Source organism: Cervus elaphus, chromosome 8 (genome assembly GCF_910594005.1).
Source record: "Cervus elaphus chromosome 8, mCerEla1.1, whole genome shotgun sequence".
NCBI lineage: Eukaryota > Metazoa > Chordata > Mammalia > Artiodactyla > Cervidae > Cervus > Cervus elaphus.
In genome coordinates this window covers 13,269,197-13,282,161 of record NC_057822.1, presented here as the reverse complement: position 1 = coordinate 13,282,161, position 12,965 = coordinate 13,269,197, and the positions used below count along the sequence as shown (strand labels likewise).

General features: G+C 37.7%; 1 protein-coding gene across 18 annotated transcripts in view; it reads left to right on the top strand.

The window, feature by feature from the left end:
• PUM1 (pumilio RNA binding family member 1) overlaps positions 1-12,965 on the top strand; it is a 122,898-nt gene that overhangs the window by 64,924 nt on the left and 45,009 nt on the right. For 7 of the 18 annotated variants that reach the window (XM_043909524.1, XM_043909515.1, XM_043909520.1 and 4 more), the window contains 3 exons: positions 1,603-1,873; positions 11,330-11,423; positions 12,791-12,907. In XM_043909524.1, coding sequence (XP_043765459.1) covers positions 1,603-1,873; positions 11,330-11,423; positions 12,791-12,907 — 482 coding nt within the window. The remainder of the gene's footprint in view (positions 1-1,602; positions 1,874-11,329; positions 11,424-12,790; positions 12,908-12,965) is intronic. The other 11 variants (XM_043909525.1, XM_043909519.1, XM_043909518.1 and 8 more) reach the window with 5 other exon arrangements.

Below are 12,965 nucleotides of genomic sequence, written 5' to 3'. Positions count from 1 at the left end.
TTATTTCACTTGAGACTCATAAGCTCCCTTTGAGGTAGGCAGGTATCGTTTTCTTCGTTTTGAAGAACCAGAGATACAGCTCAAGTGACTTGTTCTTAATCATATTCCTTCCATGGAGGCCTCTCATTCCATCTCTGGTCATAATTGATTTGCAGGTTTTACCCTGTAATTTTAATATGCACAGTATTAATGATACCATGTTTGTCTTCCACATTTGGCAAGTATTCTTCATTTTTGTAACTAACCTTTGTTACATGATGGTATGTGAGTTTTAATTTTTTTTTTTAATTTTGACTAAGGATTTTTATCCTCAGTCACTGATGTCCAGTAGAGAATTTAATTTTTAATAATTTTAGTGTAAAGCTAATGTGTGTCTAAACACATACACACACAACATCCCTTATCCTAATAATCTGCAAAGCCAAAATTAAAATATTGTGTGTGTGTGTGTGGGGGGGTCATTCCTTTTAGAAGAGTATTTAATTTGTTTAGTCTTCCTAAACTAATTTTTGCATCTCATGGATGTAAAGAATTAGTCTTTGTAAGAAATTTGAGTCACAGAGTAATAAACACTTAACCTCAGGTCTTTCAGATGAGTTTGGGTGTCCACTGCACCCTGAATCTCAAGCAGCTTGTGGTATTGTTTTGTGGTGTTTGACTCCAGGGCAGATGGTAGTAGTAGAGGGTGTGTGTGTGTTAAGGAACTACAAGAGCTTTAATTTGTACCAGCTATAGGATTTCTTTTAGGCTAAGTATGTAGTCACAGGCTATATTTTCCTGACTAGAATATAATATTATTCAATATTAATCTGAACTGGAATTAGATAGTTCTGCTGTCTTTTTGCATAGGGTGATTGATCATGTGTCCTGGATTGCCCAGGACAGTATTTGTTTATACCTCTGTCCCAAGATATTAATACTGCCCTTTTTTGCTCTTATGAGTGTCCTGGTTCGGATGATAAATGACATCCTCATATTACTTTTAATTCTTAGAGTTGACTCCTTAGCAGGAGCTTATCCTAAAAAGTGAATTTACTTTGTACTGTTTTGTAATGGTTTGATTCTGGTTTCTTTGAAAAGAAAAGGAGAGTCAGTTTGCCAGTGGTACCTAGGAAATACAAACAAAAATTTTTCGCCTATTAAAAATTGTTTTTGAATAGAATTATTCTCCCATGTGGAACTTTCCCTAGAAACTACTTTGTCTATTGACTCTTTAAAGAGTAGGATGTTGCTTTTGGGGGGCATGTTTTACTACCTGTATTTTGGGATCCCTGCTTTCATGAATACCACAGAGTGATTTCCCCCCACCCAGTCCATCCAGTGTTCCTCACATCTGGGCCCCTTGGTAAAAGAGATGGTAAATTAATAGCAGTTAATGTAAATTTAAGGGGTGGGTTGTGGTGGGAAGGCAAGCAATAGAAGAGTTGTTTTATAGGACGTAACATGTAAGCACCATAAAGGGTCTCTGGTCATTTTTCTCAAAATAGTTTTAAATACTGTTGGTAATAAGCTGTGTCAAGGACATTGTCCTTAAACTTAGGTTGGTGTAGTGTCCCTCCCCACTTAAAATAAGGTTTAATGCCCTTTACTTTCTCTGTTTAGCCGTACCCCTGGTAATTGCCAGAACTCTGCTAATGAAGTGGATCTTCTGGGTCCAAACCAGAATGGTTCTGAGGGTTTAGCCCAGCTGACCAGCACCAATGGTGCCAAGCCTGTGGAGGATTTCTCCAACATGGAGTCCCAGAGTGTCCCCTTGGACCCCATGGAACATGTGGGCATGGAGCCTCTTCAGTTTGATTATTCAGGCACGCAGGTACCTGTGGACTCAGCAGCAGCAACTGTGGGACTTTTTGACTACAATTCTCAACAACAGGTACTGTGTGTGTCTCTGTCCCTCTCTCTGCTCTCCCTCCAGGCAGAAACATTATTCAAGTAACTGAGAATGGGGGGATGGGAGGAGGGTGGCAATATTTTAGGCTTTTGATGGCCAGTCCTTATTTACCCAACAGTGTAAATTATAAAGCCTTTGCATCTTCCCTTCCAGCATGATTCCCATGCTGAGGTTTGTTGGCAAGAGACCACCCTGCTGTGTATAATTCCTTTGGCTTCTCTCTTTTATCAGGGCCTGGGGAGGGGCTGTGGTGGTGTTACCTCCTGTAACACAATCCTCTTGAATGTTAATCTCATTGAAGATTAATGTGATTATAATGCTGTTGGTTTTTGATTTTTAAATAGTAAACCTGTTGTCTGCCACTGTCAGGAGTCCAGTGCCAGATGTCTGATTAGTCTTGTCTTTTAATTAAGTGAGTTACTACAGATAACAGACATATGTCATACCTTGCAAAAGAGTTAGAATGTGATTGGGGAAAAACACGAATCACTCAAAATCTGCAGTGAAATTATTTGGCTCTTCTTTTATTTATAAGCCCTTGGTGTATATTTTATGTGTGCCTCTGATTTTGAAGGGACTGTATGACTCTCTCTAGAGCTTACAGATTCTTCTTTTTAATTTTTTTCTTTTTTTAAGGAAAATTAGCCAACTTAATGAAAAGGGGACAGGTAACTTCCTGTTCATGTTAAGTTCCACACGTTCTCCTTTGTGGCCTCAAGCAGTTTGATGAGCCATCAGTGTCTGATGCTCCTTAATTTTAGTCTGGCGCGCATACATATACATTTCTAGGTGTGAAAAGTTAAAATCTCATTTTGTAGTTTAGAAATTATGTATCTATGGGGAAGGTTGGCTTATGGTCTTTGTAGATCAAATTGTACCACACTGTCCCTTTAGTTGTCATAAGTGGCTGATTTTAAGTGAATTTTGCTTGATAGATAGCTGGATAATACAGTTAACCATGTGAAGTTTACAGAAACAAACCCCTTTAAGGGATGATGTGATATGCACGCACTCTGTGTTCCTATCAGTTGGATATACTAGGTGTAATTAACAAAATCTTTTTCTAGAGAGTTTGAACTAACAATGTACATGTGTTCTCCCTGTAGTTCCCAATAGATATGCCCACCTTTCCATGGAAATTTGACTTTCTGTGCTTTTTGTCTTATTTATTTATTTATTTGAATTTTTTTCACAATGAATCCTCAAAATAGCAGTGTTGAGTGAAGTCAGGAATTACTTCAGATGCTGAGGAAATATTCGACTTAAAGATATTTTGTGGCACATCAGCAAACATAGAGACACGCTATTACTGTGTAGACTTCAGCTTGTCCAGTTTAGAATATTAGTGTAGTAATTTCTCTATCAAAATTGAGGTATGTTAAGTGTAGGCTGTTTCTAATCAAGTTCCTGTAACCTAGTTATCTCAAAAAATTTTATCTGAATTCTATCTTTTATTGTCTCATTGAGCTTCCCCTGGCAACCCTTAGATTTGCAGCCAGTTTTGGTTCTTAGCTTCCATTCCCAATCTAACCCAGTTTGACTCTGCTTGTTATTTAAGAAGTGTTTGTCTTCAACCTCTTATGAATGACAATCTGATTCTCTGTCATTTAATTGTTATCTCGTAATCAGAGTTGGGATTCACTTTTGATTTGCTGAACTTGGATTTCAGAATAATTCTACCAATTTTTGAGGAGGCTGGATAATTATTAGAACTTGAACAGAAATATACTTTTTGCATGCCCACAAATAATTCACACAATTACATAAAAGACACCACCTGCTCAGATTTATAAAACCTGGAGTGCCTTCACCACGGATCACATTTCAGCAGTTTTTGGAAGCAAATGCCATTATTTTGCAAGTTAAGCTGTTGTTGAATTCTGACTTCCCATGCATGTCTTGGTTGCTGCAATATAGGGTCATTGTTACCCAGTTACAGCATCATCATAGGATGTGATTATTGTTATTTTGTCCCATGGGCTCATAATTCTTGCTATTTTGAGTAGATGGCTGTACACATTCTTATACTGGGTGTACTGATAGCATGCCTGGAAGTCATTGACCCAAGACTCTTCAGGACCCTTAAATTCCCAAAGGCTGCTGCATAAAAGCCAGTACTTAAAGATGGAAGAACCCTTTCTCTACTGGAAATTGGTATTTGTTCCTATACTTTATCCTTCTAATCCCTTTTTACCCTTTTGCTTTTCATTTGATTTTATTCCTCTTTCCATTTCTAATAATTAGAATGATTCTCATTCTTCAAGGTCCAGTGCTATATCCCCCCCTTTTTTTGGTTACCTTTCTTGATCTCTAAATCAAGAAGTAGTCATTTCTGTCTCTGTAGTGCCTTGTGCTTCCTCTAAGAAAAAGAGTCATGGTGTCTCCTTGTCTGATGGTCCTCTGCTAGATTGTAATCACCTAGAGGGTAAGGTGGGGTCTTGATCTCTCTGTGTCCTCTGCTTTTGCTTTGATGGACCAAGTTTTCAGGGAACCTTTTCCACACCCCTGTTACATTATCTCAGAACATCCCCTGTATTTAATATACTTCACCAAACTAAGATTGAAAGCTAGCCTTGGCAGAGGTCTGGAGGTCACTCTTTGAGGTCTTGCATGTATTCTAATATGTGAGTGCTTTAGGTCTAGCCCACTAGATTGTTTATCATAGACGAATAAGGGTACCTTTTTAATAGCCAGGAAATTTATTTCCTGAATCAGTATTTAACCTTTTAGTGTCACAGCCCTCTTTTGCCATATGGTTAAAAGCCATAGTCCTCATCAAAAAAACATACATGGTTCTTTTGAGACTCAATTTTGTACATAACTTGAGGGAGATCACAGATCTGTGGATTGCAGATTATAACCTTCTGTTCTTATTTTTTGTTGTTACCTGTAGTCAGGCATATCTCTCATGAATGGAACAGACTTCCCCCAGTCCCATGGTTCTCAGTTTAGTTATTGTGGCTCATTTGGTCATTTAGATAGTGTAAGGAAATACTTGATGACAAGTGATGAGACTATTTATGCCTGCATCCTAGGGAGAGCATACTGTTTCCTGAGCAAGGAAGGACTTACAGAAGAGATGGATGGATCTTGAGCTGTGCTTTGCAAGACTTATTTATACCAGGAAAAGAATGAAAACTTCAGTGGAGAAAATAGTAAACTAAGAGCTTAAAATTAGACATTAACATATGTGTTCAATAGATAATATAGAAATAGTCACCCTGGATGGTAGTTGAGGTTGAAAAAAAGTGACTTGTGAGGTTACATACTGTCTCGAGTCTTACCATCTTTGCTGTGCTGTCGTACAGGCATTAACAAGGCATTTTAAGAAGTGATGACTTAATTATCATGATTTAGTTTTTTTGTGCAGAGAGTTAGCTTAGAAGCAGTTTTAGACATTCTTTTGTCCATATTAGTTAACTATTGACTGTTGTATCCTTGCAGGGACTTTAGGTTTTGTCGTAATGAACAGAGCTAATGTTCGTAATAAGCCTGTCTTACAGTATATAAAACAGTTATGGAACGCTTGAGGGACTAAATGTTAAATTGGTTGGTCAAGAATCCTATCAGACCAGGGGAAGGCTCATTGAGGACCAAGTTTGTATAGACCTAACTTGAATGAGAGATGGAATGTATATTCCTGCAGTTAAGAGAACAGAGTTATGGAGATGGAAATGACAATGGTGTGATCATAGGTTAGTAAGAGTAGAAGGTACACATAAAAGGAAAACAGAAATAGATGCATTTGGTTACTGAGTCCAGGTCACAGGCATTGAGAGCAAGGACTGAGTACAGACAATATTAATGATTGTGAGGATTGAACTAAACATCTAGTGTAGCATGTATTTTTCTGTACATTTTGCTCTTTTATCATGGCTTTCTTAAATGGGCATCAACTTTTTTTTTAAAGTTTGGAGTTTTGGAGTTATTTGCTGTAATTGGTAGGATATGTTGATTTTATGAGTGGATCTGGTTTGATAATTGACAGAATAAATCCTTGTGTCCTATTTAATTTCATTTGGGGTAGTAAGTTGGTTTCATAAGACTATTACTATCAGCCTGTATTTAGATACATAATATAGAGCATCCTGAAAATACAGGGAAGGTATTTTTCATTTAGTTCATTACAGACTAACTGTCTTTAGGGATACTTTGGTTTTGGATAGCTAAACTGCTTATCTAATCACTGTGAACCATCATCTTAACCTAAGAGGTACTTATAGCAGGGATTCCTTTTATGGTGCCGAACCCCTTGGCAGTTAGGTAAGATCTCAGACTGAATTCTTAGAATACTGTCTTAAAATGTATGGTGTAAGTATAATTACAAAAGAAGCCAGTTATATAAAAATAGCTATAACAGTATTTAACAGCAAATTGAATGATGGGTGTTTGCTTCTTTTTCGTATGATGCATGAGATAGAGGTAGTTGTACTGGCCATGGTGGTGAGCATAAACAAGATTGTGAGATGTCTAGCAGTTGTAAAGTAACTTGAAAATACATGATTTCTATTTGTGATTGAATCACAGAAGTGTGGCTAAATTTAATGTGGTTTGTTGCCTATAATAATAATTGAAGGACTTGTTAAATTTCATGATAGTAATTTTACCTGCCTCAGGTACAAGGGTCTGGGGTTAGGAACCTTTAATTTAGGGTGGTTTGAAATGCTCATTGATACCACTTTCCTTACTTTCTCCTCATTGTCTTGTCTTTAATCCTGGAAAACACAGTGAACAGTTCATGTGTAATGTGTTCATACTGCTTTGTGTTATGATGCTTGCATAGTAAATAGCCATGAAGTTATCTCTGTTCATCTAAATATATTTTAGAAAATTATTGCTAGGTTTCATTATATTACAGTCGTGTAACAGAAACCACAGCCAAGATTAAGTTGATAATCTGGTTAATTGTTGATGTTCTTTATCTTAGGGTTCAGTTAGAGTAAAAATAGCCTAATGATGTGGCATGACTTACAAAATTGCCTACTGATGTACTGAAACTAATCTGTTAAGCATGAATTTTTAACAAAGAAGCAGTACTCTGAAAAAGCCTTAGTCAGATGGCAGAGGAAGTTGGCACGCATTGCTTTTTAATGTGTGGTAGTGACTTAAATGTCATTCTTATGAGACAGAGTTTGCGTAGTTTTAATATAGGTATTTAAAATTCTTGGCTTTCTTTTCAGTTTATAAATGAGAGGAAGATTTCATGTGTATAGTCACTGTTGAAATGCTGACTTTAGCTAGCAGTTAGGTCATTTGAAAATACCTTTATTGTTCTTTGACTTTGATGAAATTTTAGAATATGATTTTTCTCTAGAGATAATAACTTGCTTGACGGAAGGCTGTATTTTGTTTTCCTCACTTATTTAGAAGTCATTTGTTTTGAAATCAGATTCTTCATCTGCTAAAGAAATGTGAAATTTTTTTTTTAAGTTTGGCAGCATAGTTTGTATGTACCTGTTACGCTAAAAATCATTGTAGTTATATGTTAACTATTGCAACTGTTCAGATAACCTAGTCAAAAATGAACTTTGATCTAGAGGATATAGCAAATTATAGACAGTAGCAAATTTTCAAAAATTTCATATACTGAGGACTAGCTCCAAAATATAATTTTTTCTTTAAAATTTATAACCCCACTATTGATGTAATACTCTTACTGTTTAAAAGGCTTTTCTCCGTGAATTCTGGCAATAGCCTTGTCAGGTAGGGCAGCCATTTTTATAGATAAGAAAATTAAGACATCGTGAAGCTCAGAGACTTACTGAAGATCTTAAAACCCTGCTATGCAAACATCTTTGTTTCAGTTTCTAGCTCCTCACTCTTTGCTTTGGACCTAGTCCTAGAAACATAAAACTCTGTGTGGAGATGTCTCTACTTCAGATTTAACTGCATTCGTAGTTTTTTCAGCATGGTATATGTTTTAAAATTACTATCAACAACAAAAACAAAAAAAGTTTTTCTTTCCTCTTTGTGACCTAAAGCAGGTGGTGCTCATGAACTCAGCAGGACTTTAACACTGCTCAGAAGTTTTTTTTTTTTTTTTTGGTCTATTTTATATACTTTTTAACATTTAATTTAATTTTTGAGTAGGTAGTAACATTCACATGGTTCAAAAAATCAAAACAATGTAAAAAGATACACACTTGTTATTCTTCCCACTCCTGCTTTCATCCTTTTTATCACTTTTGTTAGTTTATTGTGTATGCTATTAGCATTTTAATTTTTTTTACTATACAGTGTTGTGGTGTCTGCCGTATATCATCACAAATCAGTCATAATTTTATATAAATATCTCCCCTTCCTGTTGAGCACGCCCGCCCCCCATTCCACCCCTCTAGGTTGTCACAAAGCACCAGGCTGGGCTCCCTGTCTTACACAAAGCTTCCCGCGAGTTATCTGGTTTACACAGGATAGTGTATACATGTCAGTGCCACCTGACTCAGAAGTCTTGCCTTCTGCTTTCTTTGTCCCTTCCCGGACTGCCTTGCTACATGACGCGCTATAAGAGGTAGCCCACAGAAGGACTGTGTCTGTGTAGGGGGTGCTCTCCTCATTCATCAGAAATAGTATCACATAGAGAGGACTTCTGTGTGTATTGCTTTTAATCGTTAGCAGACAACCTTATGAGTTAGACAGCTCTTTATTGTCCATCTTTAGAGAGAGGAAGAGAGTGAGCACAAAGTGATTTTCCTTCCCAGTGTCCCACACACAGAGTCAGCGGTGGAGCTGAGATACCAGTCCAGGTTTTCTGGCCCCAGAGTCTGTGCTCTTATCCGCTCTCCACTGGGCATATTGCCTTAAACTCACAAGAAGGCAGGCCTGGCAGTACATTTTATTTTGAGGTGAGAAAGGGACAGAGTTTAGCACTTTGCCCAGTAGATGGCATTTGTATACATTGTTCAGGATCCTCTGGAACCTATCACTTGCCAGTTACCCAGTTTTGGTTTTTAATAACCTATATTTCCAGTTAATATTGGACCGTCTACATGAGAGAATGTGCCAGAATTGCTGTAATTTATGCTATGATCAAATCTGTCTGCTGTTGATGTATAGTTTACTTATGTTTAATTGTTTACTGCAGAATGCACTCAAAATAATTCCTTCTCTGTCACAGTCATGGACATATTAATCAACTCTCAAACATGGGATATATGGGAGCAGTTATACGGCCTGTCTGTTTCCAGTTAAAATTATTAGTCCCAGTGTTCAGTGTGGTGACACAGTAGTGAGAACCACAAACTAATGTTACGTGGAGTGATTACTTATTCATACACTGTGTGTATATATATGTATATTTACAGATACAGTACATGCATGTAATGTTACATGAAATGTTAAAAAATGTTAAAAACATATGAAGTGAGGTTAAGTCATAATGGAATGGTGTTAAAGTACTGTTTTTGGTTAGTAGGTCAAGATAACCTCAAGAGTTACATTCTGAACACAGTATCCTTATTCTCTTAGCTTCATGTCACAGAATAAGTGACATGCTAATAAGTGCTCAAAAAAATATTTGTTGAGTGAAATGAGTTATTTTATTTGCAGCAGGGCCAAGAAAGGTAGAAGGAAGAGGCTAGCATGAGCATTGTCTGAGATGTTAGATATTTTAGAAGATTTTAGGGTAGGAAAATTCCAGAGACCCATTGACTAGATAGCAGATACCTAGTGGAACTAGGAGGTGTTTTTATAGTCTTGGAAAAAATTTTAAACAACTTTCTACTATCTTACTTGTTTTCTGCCTCCTGGACGCTCCTCTTGCAGGGAGGGGTTTGGGGAGAGCTGTTGGTAGGAGGAGTATGAGCCACTTATCCTTCAGGTGAAACCAAACCAACTTGGCGATGATCACAAGGTTGTAGTTACCAAATAGTACTGGTTGGCTCCCGTCCTGGAGTGAACAGTTGTTTTGATATATTTGCCAGTAGAGTCCTGTATTTCTTTTGAATGCTTGACAGTTAATCAGTGCCTATGAAGTAGAGCTGTTTTTTTATCAGCGTTATAATGAAGTTTTTCTTTTCTTTAACCTTTGAAAATAAAAAACTATATATAAAGCATTTTTGAAACCCCTACTGCATGGTTACTTTTGACATTCATACTGTGAAAGCAGAGACTTATTTTACTCTGGTTTTTAGAAAAATAAATATATATAGAGGTAACAGGTGAAGTTGGTCAGTATGTTCAGAATATTCACCTTAAAAAAAATTTAAAATCAGTCTGTTTTTATACTTGAGGTACAGAAGTAACCAAATCATAACAGTCAAGTTCACCACAACTGAATCAAAGTTCCACTGTGACAGTAATTAAGCTGAGTTGTCAGAATGACATTATCACCTACTGTCCAAAACAGGTTTCTTTATGAAGACATCTGTGGTTCAAGATCCCTGGTATCTGTTACATATCATCCAGTGATGTTAGCCTAACCACTGAAAAGTCCTGTAGAAAGAGTAGGTAGGTTGAAGGTCCTTTGTGGGGAAGTCCCATCAGTAAATTCTCCCAGTCTGATTTCAATAAATAAAGAAGTCTTCAGTATATAACTCCTTGGAAGGAGGCATATCAGGGCAATCCAAAATCAGGTATCCCCCTTTTTTGTACCAGTATTATTCATATTAAACTGTATGAGCATTTCATTTAGTGTTGTTAACTTAGTTCCTTGCACAGTGCCTATCAGGTTTTGATTCAAAAATAATTGTAAAATGAGTGATTGACTTTGTAATAAGAGAGAGTCTTAGGATATTCTTAGTGTCAAGACCTTTGAACTCCTTTCCTTTTCTTGGAAACTAAGCCCATAATCCAAGTTTGGTTAGTAGCAGCTATACTTCTATTGTTTTATTTCTCACATGTAAAAGGATTGGTATTCTAGGAAACTCGGGAGCCCCTGAAAGTTGCACATTGTCCAGTTTACCCGTTTTTGTAAACCACTAGTTTGAGGGAGGTATTCAGTATTTTCCCGAGAGGAGACAGCCAGGGATGAAATGAAAACTTTCCATTTTCCTGTCTAAAATGTGAGTAGGTGAGAATTATTTCAGAGTGTTTGTGAAGTTCTCAAAAGAACTGAAGGGAGGTACCAGCACTGGTGCAGTGAGGTAAGTCATTTGTAGTACATTTGTTTAGTTTCTGGCTTGCTCTGGATCAGGCAGCGCCCTTAGACCTGAAGCAGCTGTTAGGGCATTTGTATGTATGTTTATGGTTCAGGGGATAGATAACCTGTGAAGTAAGTAGTCAGCACATGGGAACTGGGCTCACAAATTGAGCCAGAGCAGTAGAGGGGAAACAGAACTATGAAGCATCATAGATACCAAGGGAATGGAGTAGAGCATGAGGACATTTTTGCTAAAAGCATCATGTCTAAACAAGAGTTATGGAAATTTTTATTCAGAGAGGCTTTAAAATTCCTTCATGTGACCAGTTCTCTAACCTCATCATGCCCTTTTCTTTCCTCAGCTGTTCCAAAGACCCAATGCGCTTGCTGTCCAGCAGTTGACAGCCGCTCAGCAGCAGCAGTATGCGCTAGCAGCCGCGCATCAACCCCACATCGGTAAGTCCTTAAGCCAAAAGCACCCTTGTAGGGGTGGTCCCATCTCAGGACAGTGGCTGTTGTGAAACCCAGCTAGTGTGGACTGATTGTGAAAGTCCAGACAGATCTCAGAGTAAACGGCCTCTGACTCTCATCCAGTTGTCTTTAGCCACCTTCTTATTTTTCTAGACCTAACTCGTAAGATTTCTTAGTATCCAGTTATTGCTCTGCCAGCTGTTTCAGGATTTAAAGTATTTCCTGTAGTAGTGGCTAGCATCAGCTCTGTTGGTAGGTTTGGATGGACTTAAATAACAACAATTTTGTGCTTATTGGGAGTGTATAGACTATGGATGTCTCAATGTCACATCTTATTAGGTGGCGAGTAGTACCTGTAAACCTATTTTCCAAGTAGCATGTGTTGAAAAATTTAAAAAGTTTTATCATAATCACTGGTTTTTAAAGTTGCTCTGTACCTGTTGTACTTGTTAATGTCTTGATAGTAACATATTTTTTATCTTATGGAACATATTTTTGTCTTACTGCTGACACTGCCCCGCCCCCCAACACACAGCTATTTTGGGGTCTCTTCAAAACAGTGCTATACAAGTAGAAATTTTATAAAGGGGGGAGGTTAAAATGACTTGATTGAATAGATAGAAAGTCTCCAGTCACGGATTGTGCAATGCTGTGGAAGAAAAGGCTTGGTTCCAGCCTAGTTGTATAGGTGACCCTTGAACAACGTGGGTTTAAGCTGTGCAGGTCCACTTATATATGAATTTTTTTCAATAAATATGTTCTATAGCATATTTCTTGGTTGAATCGTTGATGCTGAAGTGTGGTTATGGAGGGCTGATTTTAAAGATACACATGCATTTTTGGCTGTGTAGGTGTCACATGAATTTTTGGCTGTGTAGGTGTGGGCACCCTTAACCCCTGTGTTGTTAAAGGGTCACCTGTATTAAGTTTAGACATAAAAACCTTTACCTGGGTCTGATTTAATTTGTACTTACAGATAGTTTTTATAAATAGGCATACATTTTCTTTGAGGAGAACTAGAGAATTGTTTAAATGGAAGTAAATCCTTCCCTCCATTCCATTAAAAACTGTTTTAAGTCACTTTATTTTAACCTATTATAATTTCATTAGTCTTTTAGAAATTGTGCTGAATTTAAAACTGCTTAGTAGTTTTAATTGTAATCTTCAGCAGAGGCTAAAAAAAGAGACAATAGATGGCTGTCACCGTAATCTTTAGTACAGGTGTTATCTTCTGAAAGTCCATTTTGCTCTCAACCTCTTGTATCCTCTCTTTGTTCTCCTCCCCACGGAACGGTTAGCCAGACTGTGTAGGGGTTTGGCAGGCTTGTTTTAGTCGTTTGTTTTACTGACAGGTGTGTTTTCAGCAGGTTTAGCTCCCGCTGCCTTCGTCCCCAACCCGTACATCATCAGCGCTGCGCCCCCAGGGACCGACCCCTACACAGCTGGATTGGCTGCAGCGGCGACACTCGGTGAGACGTTCTGCCACACGAGGGATTTTCTCACCTGCTAAAAAAGTCCCTTTGATGG